General features: G+C 37.9%; 1 protein-coding gene across 2 annotated transcripts in view; it reads right to left on the bottom strand.

The window, feature by feature from the left end:
* Nucleotides 1–18,686, bottom strand: part of RBMS3 (RNA binding motif single stranded interacting protein 3) — a gene marked incomplete at both ends in the record, with an annotated part of 439,102 nt that overhangs the window by 293,844 nt on the left and 126,572 nt on the right. For both annotated transcript variants that reach the window (XM_079538692.1, XM_079538691.1), the window contains one exon: nucleotides 17,286–17,344. In XM_079538692.1, coding sequence (XP_079394818.1) covers nucleotides 17,286–17,344 — 59 coding nt within the window. The remainder of the gene's footprint in view (nucleotides 1–17,285; nucleotides 17,345–18,686) is intronic.

The following is an 18,686-nucleotide window of genomic DNA, read 5'->3' on the forward strand; positions in this document are numbered from 1 at the left end:
CAGACATATCCTCAGGCCTGCCATATTTCTAAAAGTACTATAAAAATACTAAAGCGTAGGGCTCAGTATACACGTTAGCATACGCAAGTCTAATAATAGTGACCCTAAGTATTGTTTGTCCTAAAATGAAATGAGAAGCACCAGAGCTTACACATGTTCTGTGGAGACTGATTTTAGTAAAAATCAAGGTCTTCATCAGGCACGTGTTTCAGCATGTGTCTAATGCTAACTATACACGTTCTAATGTGACCCTTTTTATACTCAGAAAATTCAGACCGCAGAGTAAAGGACACATGCAAAATGGAAAAGCTAATGAGTTGAACCCTACTGTCAGCTTCAAATGTCAATGTCTATGTTGTCATTGATAATTAAATTACTCTTTCTAGGAAAGTTTATGACCAGGCCAAAGTCATATTTGTAGTTACTATTTTTAAGTTATGACTTATGAAACATATCTCTGAATGCTCACAACTGTCTATTCTTCCATTATAATGATGCAGTGAATTACATGACATGGACTGATATATGGATTTTGAATTTAGTCGTTCAACACACATATACATATATGATTTACATATATATAGAGAGAGAGAGAGATGCACACATATACATACAAACATGGGTCATACTGGAAATAATTCCTCCTATTTCTTTCTTTGAAAATTACAATAGGTACGAGTACAACAATCCTAATTGATGGAACAAATTTTCACATACAAAACTTCATTTTTCAACATAGTCACTGCCATTAGCAACGCTTTTTCATGAACCATGAACAAGAGCCTGCATTCTGCACCAGTGGAGGTGACTCACGGCTTCACATCTCCTACAACAGCGACATTGCTGAAATGCACTGCCCACCATCTCACTGTGCTCACATCCACTGTTTGGTCTCCATAAATATTCAGTGAGCATTTACTAATGTCTATGGGTTCAATTTTTTCCGTGTGGAGGAATTCATTTCCACACCTTCACTTCATACACGCTAGTCTGACTGCCCCTCTGTTGCCATCTGTCACATGGCAAAGACACGTAACACAATAGTGGGGGGAAGGTTCAGCCTCTATGGTCACATCACCAACATTCACTTCTGGAGTCACGGGCCAGCATAATAAAATAGAAGGTATTACTTTTGAAGCAGTCCTCATATATTCATATATCACAAGCTCCATCACAACACTGCTCTATACAAGCACTTGATGTCTTAAAACATGAGCTAGAATCATCAGACTGGAGCAAGAACAGCCCTGTGGAGATGGACTTGTGTGTACTAGTGAACAAAAAGATGTTCCTGAACCAGCAGTGTGTGCTTGTAGTCTAGAAAGCCAACTGCACCCTGGGCTATATCAAAAGCAGTATGACCAGCAGGACAATGGAGGTGATTAACCCTCCATACTCTGTCCTTGTGAGACCCCACCTGCAGCACTGTACCCAGACCTAGGGGCCCCAGCACAAGAAAGATGTACAGCTGTTGGAGCAAGACCAGAGTAGAGTCACAAAGATGACAAGGGGGCTGGAGCATCTCTGCTTTAAGGAAAGACTGAGGGAGTTGTGTTTGTTCTGCCTGCAGAAGAGAAGGCTCCAGGGAGACTTTATAGTAGTCTTCCACTACCCAAAGAGGAGCTATAAGAAAGTTGGAAAGGGATTCTTTATCAGGGAGTGCAGCAACAGAACAAAGAATAATGGTTTTTAAACTAAAAAAGCATAGGTTTCAATTTGATATTTGGAAAAAGAATATTTCCTATGAGGGTGGTGAAGCACTGAAACAGGCTGCTCAGAGAAGCTGCAGATGCCCCATCCCTGATGTTTAAGGTCAGGTTGAATGGGGCTTTGTACATCCTGGTTGAGTGGAAGGTGTCCAAACCCATGATGGGGGGTGGAATGAGAGGTCATTAAGGTCCCTTTCAAACCAAATCATTCTATGATTCCATGAAAACTGAAGATGTTCTTCATCCTAACTCAGAGATTTTCTTACAATCTCTTGAATACCACTGACTAGATCTGCAGTCTCCCATGTGGATGCCCGCTAGAGACAAAATAAGCTGTAACGTATTTCAGCTTTTCATCTTATTAAGGAATTTTAAGTGCTATCTAATTCATAAAATAAATATATAACAATCAAAACATTTTTGTATTGTAAAGTTTTCTCCCTTTAAATCTTGATTGATCAGAATAAAATGAGGATGCAGACACTCTGATGCAGCATATAAAATAAAAGCCGTGTGTGAAGATATATGGTGTTGTTTGTTTTTTTTTAAAGTAATATGTAAATTCAAACCAAATGTTAACTGGAAAGTTTCTCCCCTTTTACATTCATTCCTCTTCTCTTCTTCCTTCCAGGAATGCCAAACCCAGGAGTGGAATATCAGTAAAGACTGTCTAAGTTGAAATGAAATTTCTGGTTTCACTTAGTCTTGTAGGCAACATGTGCTTTCACTCTTCCCTAAAACACACTGGGTACAGGGGCTTTAAAATCATAATCTGAAAATCCCATTTTCTTATGAGCCTTATTAATATGAGATGACTGAGTGATAGTCTCAACTTCCACTTCAAATAATAGAGGAGCATTTCATATCCATTCCTCCGTCTTATTCCTCATTCCTAAAACACAGAAGCTAACTTTCAAAGGTTAGTTAAAAAAAAAAAAAAAAAAAAAAAAAAGATTTTGGAGTCATTTTATTTTCTTTAATGTGTGAACCTAAACGTGCTTCCTAAGCCTCACAGTGGCAAACACAAAAGCAAGTTGGAAGAAAGCAATACAACACAGCAAGACTTCACTCCTCCAGATTCTGCTCTTTGGCATTTCAGCTGTTCCCAGAAACCACTGCAGCTCCCATTTTTCCCAAAAGCATCCCAAAACAGCCAATCAGCTTGGCTGAGGGCAAGGCAAACAGGTACATCCACTTCAGCCTGAGAGCCAGGCATGCTCCCAAAGGAGCAACTCTTGTTATAAAAACCAAGTTTGCTTCACCTACTGTGCAAACATTCAGCTTCTCTAGTGGTCAAAAACACTCAACCATTTTTAAACTAGTTTCATCATGGCCTGTACACCCTCACTGACTGTTGCTGTCAGTACTATGCACACACTTTTCCCCACCTAATATCTGACACTGATTTCTTCATAGACAGCACCTTTCCTATCTGAAGAGCCCATCTATCTATGCTGTTTTAAGTAAGGAGAATTCCAACATTTCCAAGAACTAAGATGAGACTGTGAGAGCATGAGTTTGAGTCTGGGTGGAAGGAGAAAACAACTCTAGCTTTCACAGGAGGAAAGACTGAATAGGTAATCTAGATAGACAGCAGCTGTAGGAACTACTCCATCAAACACACAGAGAGAAGAAATTAAGTAAAATAGGGATTAACCATCTTCCTATGCCAATTATCACTTCTATGACTTCCCCATTGGAGGCTTCCATGAATGGATACGTAAGGTCTTCAGAGGGGCATTTTGGGTCCTGAGAGCTCAGTGGCAAACAGGGAGGAACTTGGGGAGATGGAGAAATTCAGTAGCTATACATTCAGAGACATCATTTCCAAGCAACCAAATCAAATCTTGCTTGGGAGAGAGATTCACAGAGGAAATTTCAGAAGTGATGAATCCATTAGTGCAGCCAGCATCTCACGGTAGCATTCCGGTGGGTGTGATGAGTTGAGATATGATGCTGGGCTAGATCTTACCAACAGATAGCAGCTGACTTGGAATCTTTTGGCAAAAAAAAAAAAAAAATTACTAGAAGCAAGAGCTAACCAGAAGGAAGGAACAGGTTGTAGGGATGGTAATCTCACTCAGCATACAAACAGATGGGGGAGTTTGTAAACTCAGAGACAGTCAAAGGATGATAACCAGATATACTCGTCCTGCAAACAAAACAGACTAGAGAATGGAAGTAGTCAAATTGGGTCAAAAAGTAACTCCAACATGCAATACATAACAGAACACTAGTGGCTACCTGGGCCTTGATATAAGTTGGGTGAACTGGAATACATTCTATAGTAAGAAAACACTCAGATATCAGGAAATACGGTGAAAGTGAGCTAATGAGCAGATTACTAAGACATAACATGCATGGCACAGAGTAGGACATAAGAGTGGAGCCAGGTTAAAGCCTAGTTGTGAGTAACACAGAATGATAGGACTGACATGCAAAACATAAACGTGAAGAATGATAATTTTGCATTACTGGAGAACTGAGCCTGTACTATGGAGTGTTCCACAAGGACAGCACCAATAACATCATGCAGAGATGTAGAAAGATATAGAAAGGCAGGAAAGGCAGGAAATAGAATGCTCATAGGGGACGTTATTTATCCCTATGCAGATTGAGCGAAATGGGATATAAAGCAAAAATCCCATTTTTAGGTGCTATCTCTAGCACCTAAAAATGAACAGCTGCTTAGGAAGCCCTGAGGAGCAGATGCAACTCTTAATTTGAAATGACCGTAGAGGAGGTAGGTTGTGGGACAAATTGACAAAAGTGAACAGTAACAAATTGCAACAACAGATGGTATTCACCCTGCCTGTTCAAAAATAGCTGGCACAATCGCTGACTACACATGTTAATAAGCCTCTTTTATAAAACCAACCTTATACTGAGGACTGAGGAGGTGGCATGTGTGGTGACATTGCTATTAAAAGATTCCAGGTGAGATCCACTTATCCACAGGTCTGTAAGCCTGGTATCAAATTGTCAGAAATTACAGAGAGTCAAATCACTGGAAATACAGTATATGGAAAGAGCCTGGCTTTTGTGGGTTTGCCTCACAGAACTACTGGAGTTCTTTGAAAAGGTCAACAAGCCTGTGGATAAGGGTGATCTGGCTAATATAGTCTGCTTGGATCTCTGAAAGGCATTTGACAGGTCCCCAACAAAAGGTTTCTTAGGAAGCTATGCAGTCATGGAGTAAAAGGGAAAAATTCTTGGATAAACAATTGGTTAGAAGAGAAAAACAGAGGGTAGAGGGCAAGATCTTTCTTTCAGCAGAGGAACAGCACCAATGGGTCTTCCACACGGAGCTCTGATGGGACCCATACTGCACAAACTACTTTTCTAAAAGAAGATGCGAAGAGGCTAAGGAGTGAGGTGAAAAGATTAGTTAGGAGAGAATATAGGGTGAGGCAATTGCAAATAACTGCAAGGAGGTCCTTTTTATAATAAGTGGATGGATAATAAAACAGCAGAAGAAATTCAATGTAGATAAATTTAGATGATGCACGTGGAAGAAAACAACTTCAGTTTCCTATTTTAAAATCATGCACTTTGTAATCCATAGTAATATTGACTGCTTTTTTTTTTTTTTTTTTCCAAAAAGACAACTGAATACTAAAAAATATTATTAAAGGAGGAAGAAGTAAGAAAAAGAACTTACTGCAAATACGTCTACATATCTTCCTCTGTCAGCCCTCAAATATTTTAAGTTTCAAAACCTCAATCTCATAACTAGGCACTAGGGAAAACACAACAAAGAGTTGTAAGACAGAGACATCCTAATTCCAGAAATTTCAGAATAACTTGTTGCAAGCATACACCTTCTGCTTTAAGTGCAGCTATTTTAACAATTCTTTCTGATGTAAGAACTCTCACTCACCCATCCTGATAAATATGTATCTGTCTCCAAAATCCAAAGCATATTTAATATCTGTTTCATGATTTTTTTCTCTAATAACTAACTTTTCTTCTCCAATAACAAGCAATAAAATCTATTTTTATTAAAGAGAAATAACTACTAGGATTGTGTGCAAGAAGTATGGAACAATTAAACTCTTAAGTTCTGAATAATCATTTTTCATCAGTTTGGAGGCCTTTTCAAAGATACACTCCATCAATTATGTAGAATTTACCCTGCAATTTACTGTGAACTGAACTGACAGACAAGAGTAACCAAGATACCTCAGGCAAACCAGGTCACTCAGACTTTTTCTTGCTGTTTCACAATTAACGGTTGACCACAGAAACCTTTACTTTCTGCAGAATGACATATTTGTTTGTCTAAATATGCAGGCAATTAACATAGAGATAGCGTGCATTTGAATGGAGGTCCCAGTGACCTCCATCTCCTAGCTGCAACCTTTGCTCTGAAAGCAGACAGCTTAGCAAAAAATATTCAATTAATAAAAAACTGAAGGGCAACAAGTCCATTTTAGATCATTTAAAAATAAATAGTGTTTACTGCTCCATATTTAATAAGTTAATAAACAACAACACCATGACTAATAACATAAGCAACAAGGGCATAGGTCTGAATAATTTTAACAGGGATCATATTAAAAAAATAAGATGAAATTAAAAAAAAATCTAGTTATTTCTCTTTCATTCAGAATATTACAGAATATTCTATGAGAAATTACAGCCTGTGTTCTTGTATTTTCTGAGCCCTGTATTTCACTCCTCTTCCCATGTCCCAAACCCAACTGTGACACTATAACTTGCTCCAGTTACTCAAATTTCCAATCCCAAATATTTCTTCCTCCCCTCAAACATCCATAGCTCCCTTCCAAATTATTTGTTAGGCAAGAACAGCGAAAGGTCTTGCTCAACCATAGATGAGGAAGCAGAAGTTTTCTGTGGTTAAATTAAGTGGATAAGAAGTAAACTCACCCTGCACTCTGTCCCACAGGAGCATTGAGTCTCCACTCTACGTAACTACCCATTATCTGAAAAAACTTATTAACTGTTGTATTTGAAATCCCAGACCTCTGTCACATTTGCTTGAAACTGGCCAATAACTTATGAAAACTCTGTAAACAAAACTAAACAAAACAAAAAGAAAGCCAGGCCACTTGGATATTTATCAATCAAATGAACATGTGTTTTTAAAGAGAAAAACTGAATAATTTTTATTTTTTTAATCAAACCTATAATTTGAGGGGTCTGCAGAAACCATATATCACACCAGTGCCATCTAATGGAAGAAAACATCAGCCCACCATTGGTGTTAAGGAAGACCCTGTCAGACAAGAATTAAGTCATCAAGTAGGGTTGTTTCTACCAGCCCTAATGTGGACTCCTCCTTTTCTCATGTATAAATTCAGGTCTTCACAAAACATTGTGGACTTAGAAAAAAAAAGAAAAAATTAAAACAAAATCACTAACGTTGAGATTAGAAAGGCTGGTTTGGGATTTTCTTTGCCTTTTTTTTTTTTTTTTTAATTCAGCTTTTTTTTTTTTTTTTTTTTTTTTTTTTTTTTTTTTTTATGTTATTCAGCTAAATTCAAAGTCCTAAGATTTTTACCTGTGCTACCCAAAATTAACGGTAGTTTCCTAATTTGAAGGCTCAAAAGTCCACAAGACAAGGTTGCTTTTTAAAGACAAGGTTGCTTTTTAATTGATTTATGTAGAAAACAATTGTATAATGCTCCATAGATGAGCACTTAAAGCCGTATCTCTATATGCCTGACATAACCTAAATAGATGGAGCAATTACTCCTGTTCTGACTCCAGGACTAGCTTGGATAGGCTCTTTCGCAGTGTTGAGCCTCATCTTTACTGTGAGAGGTTATGATTTTTCCCCTGTGCTGCACATATATTCTTACTTCAGCAACCGCCAAATGCCCAGAAAAGGAGATTTAATAAAAATGATGGCACGCTCTATTAGTGTTTTACTTTCACAGTATATTATCTACTACAAAAGAGAACATTTACTTAATTCATCTGGGTAAAATAGTTCCACCAATCAAAACAAAAGCCAGAGATGTGCAGTAATAGGGGAATATGCAAAATGATGACTTTTCTGATTGCTGGCATAATGCGAAAGTTAAGTCACGCTATAATTAACAGATCTGATTCAGAATGGTTCCTGTTGAGTAGCTGTATTCAATAAGAGTCTGTTGATGGGATTTATTACCAAATTGTTACTTTAACAAGTAAGCATTTGTTTTGCATATGCAGCGTACTCTGAGAGTGCTGGAATCTGCTCCAGTAGAAGTTAGGAGCAGGGTAATGTCCTCCTCTATGATAGCCTGAGGGCTCCCAACATTCAGCTCTTCTTTGTCTTACAACTTTTGAGCAGCTAACTTCTCAGCAGAATATTGCTGCCTTTGGGAAAGCCTTCGAGAAACCAGTGGTCAAACACAACTACAGAGATTTGAGCTGCTACACAATGGCATCAGATAAAATACAGAGGTTCAAGTTTAAGAGAAGTGATTCTGCAAGGCAGTTTAAAAAGCCAGTGCATTACAAGTAAGGTTTCAACAGAGCTGATTACAAGCCGCAGTTTCAAGACACAACATTTCTCTTCTATTCAGTCATGTGATATGAAATAGATATTTCCAAGTCTGCTGAGACCACTAAGAGCCTGCTAACATTACCCAGTCCCAAAATGCACTTCAAACACATGCCAAGCTATTGGCAAAGTTTTCTACAGACCAATGGCTCAAAACATTAACCACTGTGTATAAATTGAAATTTTACTTTTTTATTTCTCCAGTCGGAAAAAAAAAAAAATTAAACCAATTATTTGCCAGTGATATGGCTCTGCAAATTTTGGAAGCAGTAAATTAAGAATAATCACAGATTAGATACGTCACAGAATACTTAAGCATCTTGGGTCTTTTTACAGAAAATATTTGCTAGGCTATGAGTTCATTTATGAAAAGATAATGACCCAGGAAATATTTTCCTTAATTGCAAAGGAGCTGTTTATGACAGTGTCTAGGGAACTAATTAGAAAGGAGTTTCATCTGTAAAGGACTAGGCTTTAAACTCAATAAGTGATTTTTAAAGGACTTGCTTGAGATAGAGCACAGTTTCCATGCAGGCAGATCTGATTTCTGAGGAGTAGCAACATTTTGCAGAAGTGGAAGCAAGTACATATCAGGTCCCCATGATGGCAGGGAGGCAGCCAGTGTTGGTATGCTCCTGCTACAGGGAATTGCTCAGCACAACTCATCAAATCCTTTTCTGTTTCACTACAGCAGATGTGGAAAGCATTCAGAAGCATGCAAATGGGAGAAAAGCTACCTCTAAAGTAAAGTGAGATTTTGTAAAAATACTTCCATATTTGCCAAAGGACATGTAGGACCTACTTGCCAACAGAACAAGTGCCAGGAAAATACATATTACATACAATAACAATACATACAATATTCATCTGATAGCATCATAAGCTCCTAGTGAGCGTCACTGCCTCTTTCTGTTACCAGAACATACAGAAACTTCACCAATTAAAAAAAAAAAAAAAAAGGGATGGCACCTTATAGATTTTCTAATATACACACTTTAGTTTTCCATCCAGAACCTTGTAACTAAAATCAGTCATATCTGTAGAATAGCGTTACAGTTCATGAGCCTGCAGATCAAACATACTTCTACTGAACATGATAGGCTGTGAACTTAAAATACTTCCCTGTAGTGTGAACAATCTCGTGGTTTCTTATTGACAGTTCTTCTCATCGTCTTTTGACATATCCCTGCTCGGTGCTCTTCTAAAGACAAGGGTCCAAGTCTCACGTGGTTACGTAATAATATCAGTTTTTAACTTTAAAGTAAAAAAAATAATAATAGCAAACTCACAGCTTTACTCAAGGAAGTGAAGCAAAATTCAAAACAACAAAAAAGACCTACAAAAGGAACTCCAAACATTTAAGCAGCCAGTTTCATGATGTTTAAATTTATATCAAGACTTCAACAAAATATTCAGCATGGCAAATTGGCCTTTTTCTTTAACATTTCAAAACAAATTAAAAAATCAATTAAGCATTAAAGGAAGAAACGTAATTTTAAAATATTCTCAGTAGCAGTTCCCCAAAACAAGTGACACATTGAAAGAGGGCTCTGCATTACTTCTAGTGGGCATTAATGCTATACTACTCAGTCTACCTCAGCAGCAGGACTGACCTGGGGGCACTAGTGAAGACTCTCTGGATTTGTCAGCTAGTTTGCTAACAAAATTTGGCACCACTATGTACAGCTCGTACTCTCTCTTTAAGAAACCTGGGATTCAATGAGCTGGGACTGCTACAGGCAGAGATGGATTAGCAGAGACATACATAAAACTTGTTGAGTGCGTGCCCACACTCAGCATCTAGCCAACCTTCTCAAATGCCTCACTGTCTTCTGATCCACCAAATTAAAATATTCCATGTTGCTACACTTTTAATAACTTCTGAACTCTTATGCCACTTATTACGTAAAACTTTGGAATGGAACAAAAAAAAAAAAAGAAAAAGAAAAAAATGCAAACAAACAAAATTAACGCACAAAAAGTCACCACATCTATTGTCTGTTCCGGCATCGAAAATAGGATTGATTTATTTTTACGCAAGTCGAGAGTTTCAAAATTAAATAAGTCTGTTTTACAAATTATTTACTTTCTACAAGATCCATTTCCCCTTGAAGCACGCTGTGCATGCCCTCCTAGTGTGAACAGTTTACAGTCTGTGATCAAGCACAGACCTACTTGGCTGGATTTTTTTCCCTCTCAAAATGGCAATTCTGAGAATCATAAATAACACAGCACAGTTATTGCAATTTGAGCTTATTCCCAATAAATAAAATTAGCTAAGCAGTTTTCTATGCAGCTTAGCTCTTTCTTTGCTAGCTTATGATTTCACATTGACCTGCTTCATGTTGCTAGTCACAATCAAATTCTGCCACTGCAAGTATAAAATGAAGAACATAAATTAATGAATGCTTAGTGAAAAATGCATACATTCAAGTGATCACAAATAAGCTCTAATCTTCATAGGATATTTAAAAAAAAAAAAAAAAAACTTAAAATTTAAAATTATATATTGCCTAATATAGATTCCAGCGTCCATCTGTTATACGCTACAAAGTTCTGTTTATCAGAACACTAAAGCGGAAACCTCCTCATCATTAAGCCCCGAATGATCAGAATACTTAGGGATGCTGCTAAACTTAAGCAGTTGAGCAGCACTGCTGACTTAAAACACAAGGCAGGACAGATTCCTTTGGGGAGTTATGAAGCAGCAGTTTATCAATCCATTCCAATTATCTCCAACACTTACAATAAGCCTCCAGTTATCTCATTTTTGTTTCATAAACAGTTCTCTTATGAAACAGGTCGTGGCAAAGTTTAAGTCTTGGTCTAAAAACAGCAGAGCAACCAGAGAAATAAAATTGTATGGGATATATGGTGAGTTAACACAGATAACCTAATGGCATGTTTTGACCATAAGCCCACTGCAATCCTAATGAATGTGTATCTACATTCTCCGGTTCTGAACTTTAAAAGTAAATAGATCACTGCTAAGACTTACTGACAAGAAAAAATGTCATAATGAAATATTAAAATTATAAATAGAGTCTCTATAGTTCTCCTCATGTTAGACCCATTTTTCTCTTAAGACCAACACTTCCACTCAACAAATCAAGTCACGTTCAGTTTGAAAAAAAAAAAAACACATAAAATGAAGAATATGTAGTTGAAGTGTTTGTCTCCTACACATTACTGTGATTCATAGCTTTTATTTATTTAAAAAAAGAATTCCCACAGGTGGGACTTCAGACTAAGTCATTTTTCCAGGCTGATCTTCTAAGGTCCTAGCAAAATGCTCAGAATAATGTGAGCTCCTGATTAAACCAGGAAGTAAATCTGTATGCATGCAATTAAAGTGTCTGCAAGGGCAGATGCAGATGACAGTAATTCATACTCTAAGAAATGGGCTTGTGTATTTGGCAGATTAACTGTTCTGTATTCCATTGCAATGAGGTATGGAAACTGTACTGTGAAACAGCCATTACTCATTCCCTCTGCTCCAAGCACGTAGGTCTATCAAAGTCGAGCCAGGCTGGAGAGGGCAAGGGGCGACTGCTGGAAAGAGAAGAGCCTACGTGTTTCAGATTAACACTTCCCTTGAATGGCTTCTTTTATTTAATTTCCCCTACTTTTTAAATTAGCAAGTACAGTAGGCCCAGAAGGGAAATGCGCAACGGGAAGAGGGAGAGAGAGGGAAAAAGCAAAAGCAGCCAAAACTCTCCAACTTGTTCATTAGGGTTTTTGTGTTTGAACATCTGAATGAATCATGTGTCTGTTTTTCATTATTCTCCATATGTGATTGTTGCCTGCTTTGTTCATTGATTTCTGGCTACTTTGTCATGACTGCGCTCATTTTGTTTTATATATTGTTCTCTTACAGAGTGATTGTTGCTTCTAGTATGTCTCACTTAGTATTTATGCCACCAACAAAGACTAATCTTTAAATGAGAAGTTACGTCAAAAGAATTCCCTTGTTAACTCCCTTGAAGCATATATGATTTCTTCAGACCGACTGCTTAATTCATACCAGGAGTAAATCCTCAGATGACACTATTCCTTAGCACGCCAGAAATGTAGCAGGTATCACAAGGGATACTGAAGGGTGACGTATTGTCCATTTTTCAGAGTGTCTTCTGCATTTTTCAAAGAGGAAACCTAACACTTTTTGCTAACCAGAAGTCTATTTTAACTGATTTGCACATTTATACAAATGGTACTTGAAAAAATTTCTTTGTTGTATACACTATTTTATACTTTTAGGTCTACTCTACAACTTGGAAAAAAAACATGAATGAGGCTGAAACAGATTTTGAAATCTCCAATCACATGATTTCTTGTATCATTGACATGAGGGTAATCTTCATCACTGTATGAACAGCAGAGGATGATGAGATCATTTAACAGGACAGCTCATACTTTGGGAAAGATGTGTGATAATCAAAAGACTGGGAAGGAGCAAACAAAATGCCTGCTGTTTGTTTGCTTGCTTGATTTAAAGGACTGGATGTAGGCCCCGGTGAATTAGAGATACGTCAACTTAGATTTAACTTCCGGAAAAATCTTTCAACAAATAGTAAATAAACCAATTCACAGTGCCTCAAAGGCACCAGGTGATGAGTACCACACAGCATTGATTAGAAAGAATAAATGTCACACTGCATCTCCATCCAAACACAGGTAACTAAGTTCCATGGAGAGGTAAATACTGTATGTTTCAATCAAAACTTGGTTGTCCCTCATAACATGAAGAGATGGAAGAAAAACGACCTAGCTAAAACTGCTATGACGTAGGTGCCAAACTGACTGGCACATCCAATTTAAAAATAAAGTTCTCAGTGGCTCACTGTTAAACTATCTGGTATGCCAAGAAGGTTTCCTCATATGTCTCTCCCATGCCTGTTATTATTCTGTCTTTTCCAAATTATCTTGTCCAGTGGATTATAGAAATCATTTATTAACTGTGAAGAGGATACCTAAGAGGTAAGTGCTGTAAGCACTCTGAAGGACTTAAGGCTTGAGAATAATCTTGACAAATTAAGGAGCAGCCAGGAAAAAAAGACGATAAAATTCAATGCAGACAAATGAAAAGTACTAGCCTTAGGAGGGAATAATGAGCAGCACAAAGAAGAGCACACAGTAAGGAATGCCTGGCTGGCAGCAACGCCTGAGAAGAGAACAACAGAACCAAGGGGCTGCTGAGAATCTCTTAGCAACACCCTCATACAGCATATGTTCTCATACAACACCATCGAAAGTACACTTAAACTTTAAATATACATAGTTCTTTATATGTATAAATAAACAAACAGGGGAGCCACACGACCACACAGAATACAAATGAAATAAACTCTCCATGTTATTTAAAATGGCCAAACTCAGCCTGACTGACACTCCGTGCCTGGCTCTGAGGGCTTCTGGTTAGAGGTGAACTAATTAGAGAGACTGGTGAAGTGCAATATAAGAAACTTGAAACAGATTGCTTTTCAGGAAGGAGTGAAAGATCCAATGTGTAATCTAAAGAAAGATCAGATAGTTGCATAGCAGTCTTCAAATATATGTTTGCTGCAAAGAAGAAGGGAATAAACTGTTCTGCATCCACTGGGAAGTAAGAAAAGAAGCAATAAGCTCAAATTGCATAAAGAGAGATTTGAGTTAGATATTAGGAAATACTTTATTACAGTAGAACAGCAAGCAATGTTGCAGCTTGCCTAGAGAGCTTGCGGAGCCTCCACGACTGGAAGCCTCCAGGCATGAGAGAGGCAAACATCCGCAAACATACTGGTCCTGGCCTGGGGCAGAGGAATGGACATGATGACTTCCTCACATCCCTTCCATTTTGATGCCTGTCAGACTATTTTTTTTTTTCCCAGTAATCTCACTGAAGAGGAAGGAAATTGTAGCCAGCCTTTAAAGAAGCAAAACTTCTATTCTTTTTGTGCCATGAAGCATTCTGTTAATAAATCCAATTATGTTTATGATCTTTTAATGGCACCACTTATGTCATAAAGATCCATCATTGCAAATACAAATAATATATCTCTGCCCTACAGTGTAATAACACAGCATAAAAGCAAACTTTTACAGAATTCTAACTTACTGTTGTATGGCTCCAACTACAATAATATCAAAACAGACTACAATATAAAGAATGCCAAACCAAGATGTGTATCTTTCTCAAACTTTTACCATTCATATTCCTCACAATCTTTTCATTTCACACTTTTGTGTTTTTTGAGGAAATCCATGCCTTTTCTTCTATACTTCAGGCAATGGGAATTGAAAGAAGCTCAGATCACGTGATACCATGTTTGTAGGAGTGGTTACAAGCAAACATCTGTTGTGGAAAGAAAAGGCGTGAAGGACAAAAAGGACAACCATTTAGCCTATTTCCAAAAGATTCACTCCATTAACCTTGAGGCTCCTGCCTGAAGCATCTATGGTAAGATCACAGTGGCCCCAATCAAGATCAGCAGGGGCAAATAATTTCTCCCTTCCACATATTTCATTTAACTATTTAATATATTTACAGACCAGTTCAAATCCAATTCCATATGCCTGCTTTGTTGGACAACTTTAAGACAAAAGCCTGGTAGATGAGAAGCTGGTCATGAGCAGGCCTGGTCATGAGAGTGTGCACTTGCAACCCGGAAGACCAACTGTGTTCTGGGCTGAATTACAAGAACAGTGGCCAGCAGGAAGAGGGAGGTGACTGTCCCCCTCTACTCGGCTCTTGCCAGGCCTCATTTGAAGTTTTGTGTCCAGGCCTGGGGCTCCTTGCGCAAGAAGGACATGGTGCCCTTGGAGCAGGTCCAGAGGAGGGCCACTAAGATGATCAGAGGGCTGAGCACCTCTCCTATGAAGAAAGGTTGAGCGAACTAGGCTTGTTTAGCTTGGAGAAAAGTAGGCTCCGAGGAGACCTCATTGTAGTCTTTCAATATTTGAAACGAGCATATAAACAGGAGGGAGAATGCTTACAAGGGTAGATAGTGAAAGGACAAAGCGGAGTGATTTTAAACTAAGGGGAGGTTTAGGTTGGATATTAGCAGGAAGTTTTCCATACAGAATGACACACTGGAACAGATTGCCCAAGGAGGTTGTGGATGCCCTATTCTTGGAGGCACTCAAGGCCAGGCTGGATGTGGCTCTGGGCAGCCTGGCCTGGTAGTTGGCGACTCTGCACACAGCAGGGGGTTGAAACTAGACTATGGTTCTTTTCAAACCAGGCCATTCTATGAATCCATGATTATAGGAAAAGATGAAAAAAATGAGAGTTGACACACAAGAGAACAGAGAACACCTCAAACGTGCATTGTGATAAGAAGGAGGTAATACAACCTAAATGTTCCTGTCCACAGAGTAAAGTTTTAGCTGCAGTCTGGCCCAGGCTTATACCAACCTACCGAACTGCAGACCTCCTTCGCCTTATCTTTCACATCTGCAACCCAGGTCCTCCAGCTCCCCTTGTGCTAAGCCCCAGCTTCTTCTTGCTCCAGGATCACATCTCCAACCACTCCTAATGCAAAGCCCCTCCTATCCCACCATGTTACAGTTCAGAGCAGCACTTTCTCCTTGTCAAACCAGCTTAGAGCCCTTTGATCTGCTCAGCCCCTTTTGTAGCTCCTAGTCTTTTCATTTGCTGCTAGTTTTCCTTTCTCTATAGGTCGCCATACCACACTCTTTCTCCAAAACCCAAACCTCCTGGCTATGCAGCCAGCAGCTGGTACATCCATTTCCTTCTGGCTCAGAAACTGCAGCATTTGCTTCTGTGGCCCCCCATGCCAGTTTCCTGCACTTGGCCTAGTCCACCCCTCCCACGGGAGTATTCCTCCATAAAATAAAATAAAACAAAACAACAAACAAAACCAATAACCAAAGCTGTTTCTCCCTATGTTTTTTCAAAGTTATATGGACAGCGATGTTATAAAAAATCTGCTTTCACAGGGCACCAAGGAAAGGAAAAGCAAGTCCAGACAAAAACAAATGTATGGCAATGCTGTTTCTGATGATGCCTCATAACCTACTGGGCTGGTGGAGTTTTCTAAAACTAACAATGGTAATTTTCCAACCTTCTTTTCTCAAGTAGCTAACGAATGCTGCTGCTGACAGGCAACTGATAAAGGCACACACTTCTAAAAACATCAATGATGTCCTTCATACATCTGGCAGGATTTTTCACCTTCTCACAGTTTGCCCAAATGTCTTTCTCTGATGCTTCTCTTCGGAATTCATCTTGTCACCAGTGAGATATTTCTGTACGCAGTGTTCATACTAACTCACACAGAAATATGGTCCATGACATTTGTCCTATCAGAAGAATCTACTCAGTAGATTCTATTACTCCAAAAGGATTCTATATATCACTAGCATAATGTTACAGACTTTTAAAGCAAAGGTCCCCACCATACAACTGATTGCTTTTCAGACTGGTAAATGAATAACAATTCCCTCCCTAAGATAATTCTACATGCTCGCCAATATTTAACTATGCTCATTTTGCTATACGTACACATATATGTATATCAAACATGTTATATTTCACTTAATAGTTTAAGATATTAGCAAAAAATTAAGAAAGAAATAAAAACGTAAAACTGGAAAATGAATCATTCTCATATCTTGGTATTGCAATTGGAAGATACATTTGTGTCACAAATAATTTCTACTTCCAATAGTGTAGACCAAGACTATACAGAAACAGAAAAATTAAACCAGGTTTTGCTTGGGAAATTTTTCCCATAGGTTTCTCATTTTTACATCAGAAATCAATTTGAATCACTAATGGTATCATTCAAATCAGATGGCACTATGTAGTTAGAAGGTAATTTACTTTTCTGCTGAAGCAATTTGATACTTGTTCTGACTTGTGATTTTCATTTTGTTTGTTAATGAAAAAAATTAATGAGTAATGTCACTGGAAACACAACTCAAAGCACTGGCATTATTAAATATGTTTGCAAGATACTTTACATTATGCTGATTGCAGTGTTGTAGCGATAGCCTTGGCGGCCAAGCCACCAGTCAATCACTCAAATAATGAACTCGCAAGGCAGACTTTTTGCACATACCTTTGCACTGATTTGTGTTTTTGTCAAGAATTGCCTTTGTTGATACAATTTTCCCATACCTAAAGAGAAAACAAAAAAACAGAAACACATGTTATTGTATTTTTATATAACACATATCATATATCCAACATACAAAACATTTCAAGAACAGTAGATCTCCTTCTTGGATGAGTGTATGTCTGATACTCCTGGAGACATTCCTTCTGCCACTGCAGTTCAACAAACACCTTTAGAGTTCATTTGGAAAGCACTTATCCTCTGCCACAGCCTGTTTACCTCTGGCCACTGCACCACCGCTAACATAAGTGTCTGATACAGAGTCAATTGTAGGGCATCAGCACTGCTGACGATGCTTTTTTGATTATGTTAGTTAGGCTTCCTTAAAAATATTTTTTTCATTTTTAGCTGCCAAGGAAAATTTGTTGTAATACCGATGGACTAGATCCAACAACAACGCGGGAGGTATCATCATTTATTTGCATGCATATGTATGTATATACACTCTAAACTTCTGTTTTAGATAAACAGAAACTTTTGAGATTTATATCCATCTCCCAGGTCTAAGATGAATGCTAGAATTTATTTGAACATATCAAACCTCCCACAGACAGCACAGCACTGCACCAAAACTTGAATTAGGGCACATACAAGTTGTTATATTAAGCAGTTAAACCAGAAAACAGCTATGTGTCTTTACCTTACAGAGATTTAAACTAAAAACGCAGATTTAATGGTCACAGTCACTAATCCCAAGTGAACGATCACAGAAGGCCATTTATAGCTGAACACAACACTTCAGGAGAATGAGAACAGTAATTTTATTCCTCTAGTCACTGTCTTATTTTGGTCACTGCCACTGCTTCACCAAAGAGACCCTTCTCCAAAATGTCCCTTGTCCAATTTTTTTTAATTTATTTATTTTTTTAACCATTACAGCTACTCTGATAGATCAAGTTTTCACTTGGAAAACTCCATGATACACAACTTCCACTATTAATGAAGAACATATTACTGTAAAAGACAATAATAGAACTCCATCTTCTAATGGCAAAATGAAACACTAGATACATTCTTTTACATGGGTGAAATCAACAGAACATTGACTGTGAACTGCCAAAGTGCAGTAGACCAATTTTTATTTGATTTATGTTTATTAACAGCAATATAAATTTGGCATTAGTAGCTTCTATCTAAATTCCAGAAACCAGGATATGGAAATCCTGCTACAATTATCTTCTCTGGCTCAGGACCCATATCTATTACTATACAGAAGTGAAAAAAAGTCAAAGTGCTGGTAGAGCATTGTACTGTATATTATCTGACCTTCAATTATATAAATATATGCATAAAATTGGAATAAAAATAAAAATATTTAAAAATAGGAAGAAATTTTAAAAAAAA

Source organism: Tetrao urogallus (assembly GCF_951394365.1).
Source record: "Tetrao urogallus genome assembly, chromosome: 7".
Lineage (NCBI taxonomy): Eukaryota > Metazoa > Chordata > Aves > Galliformes > Phasianidae > Tetrao > Tetrao urogallus.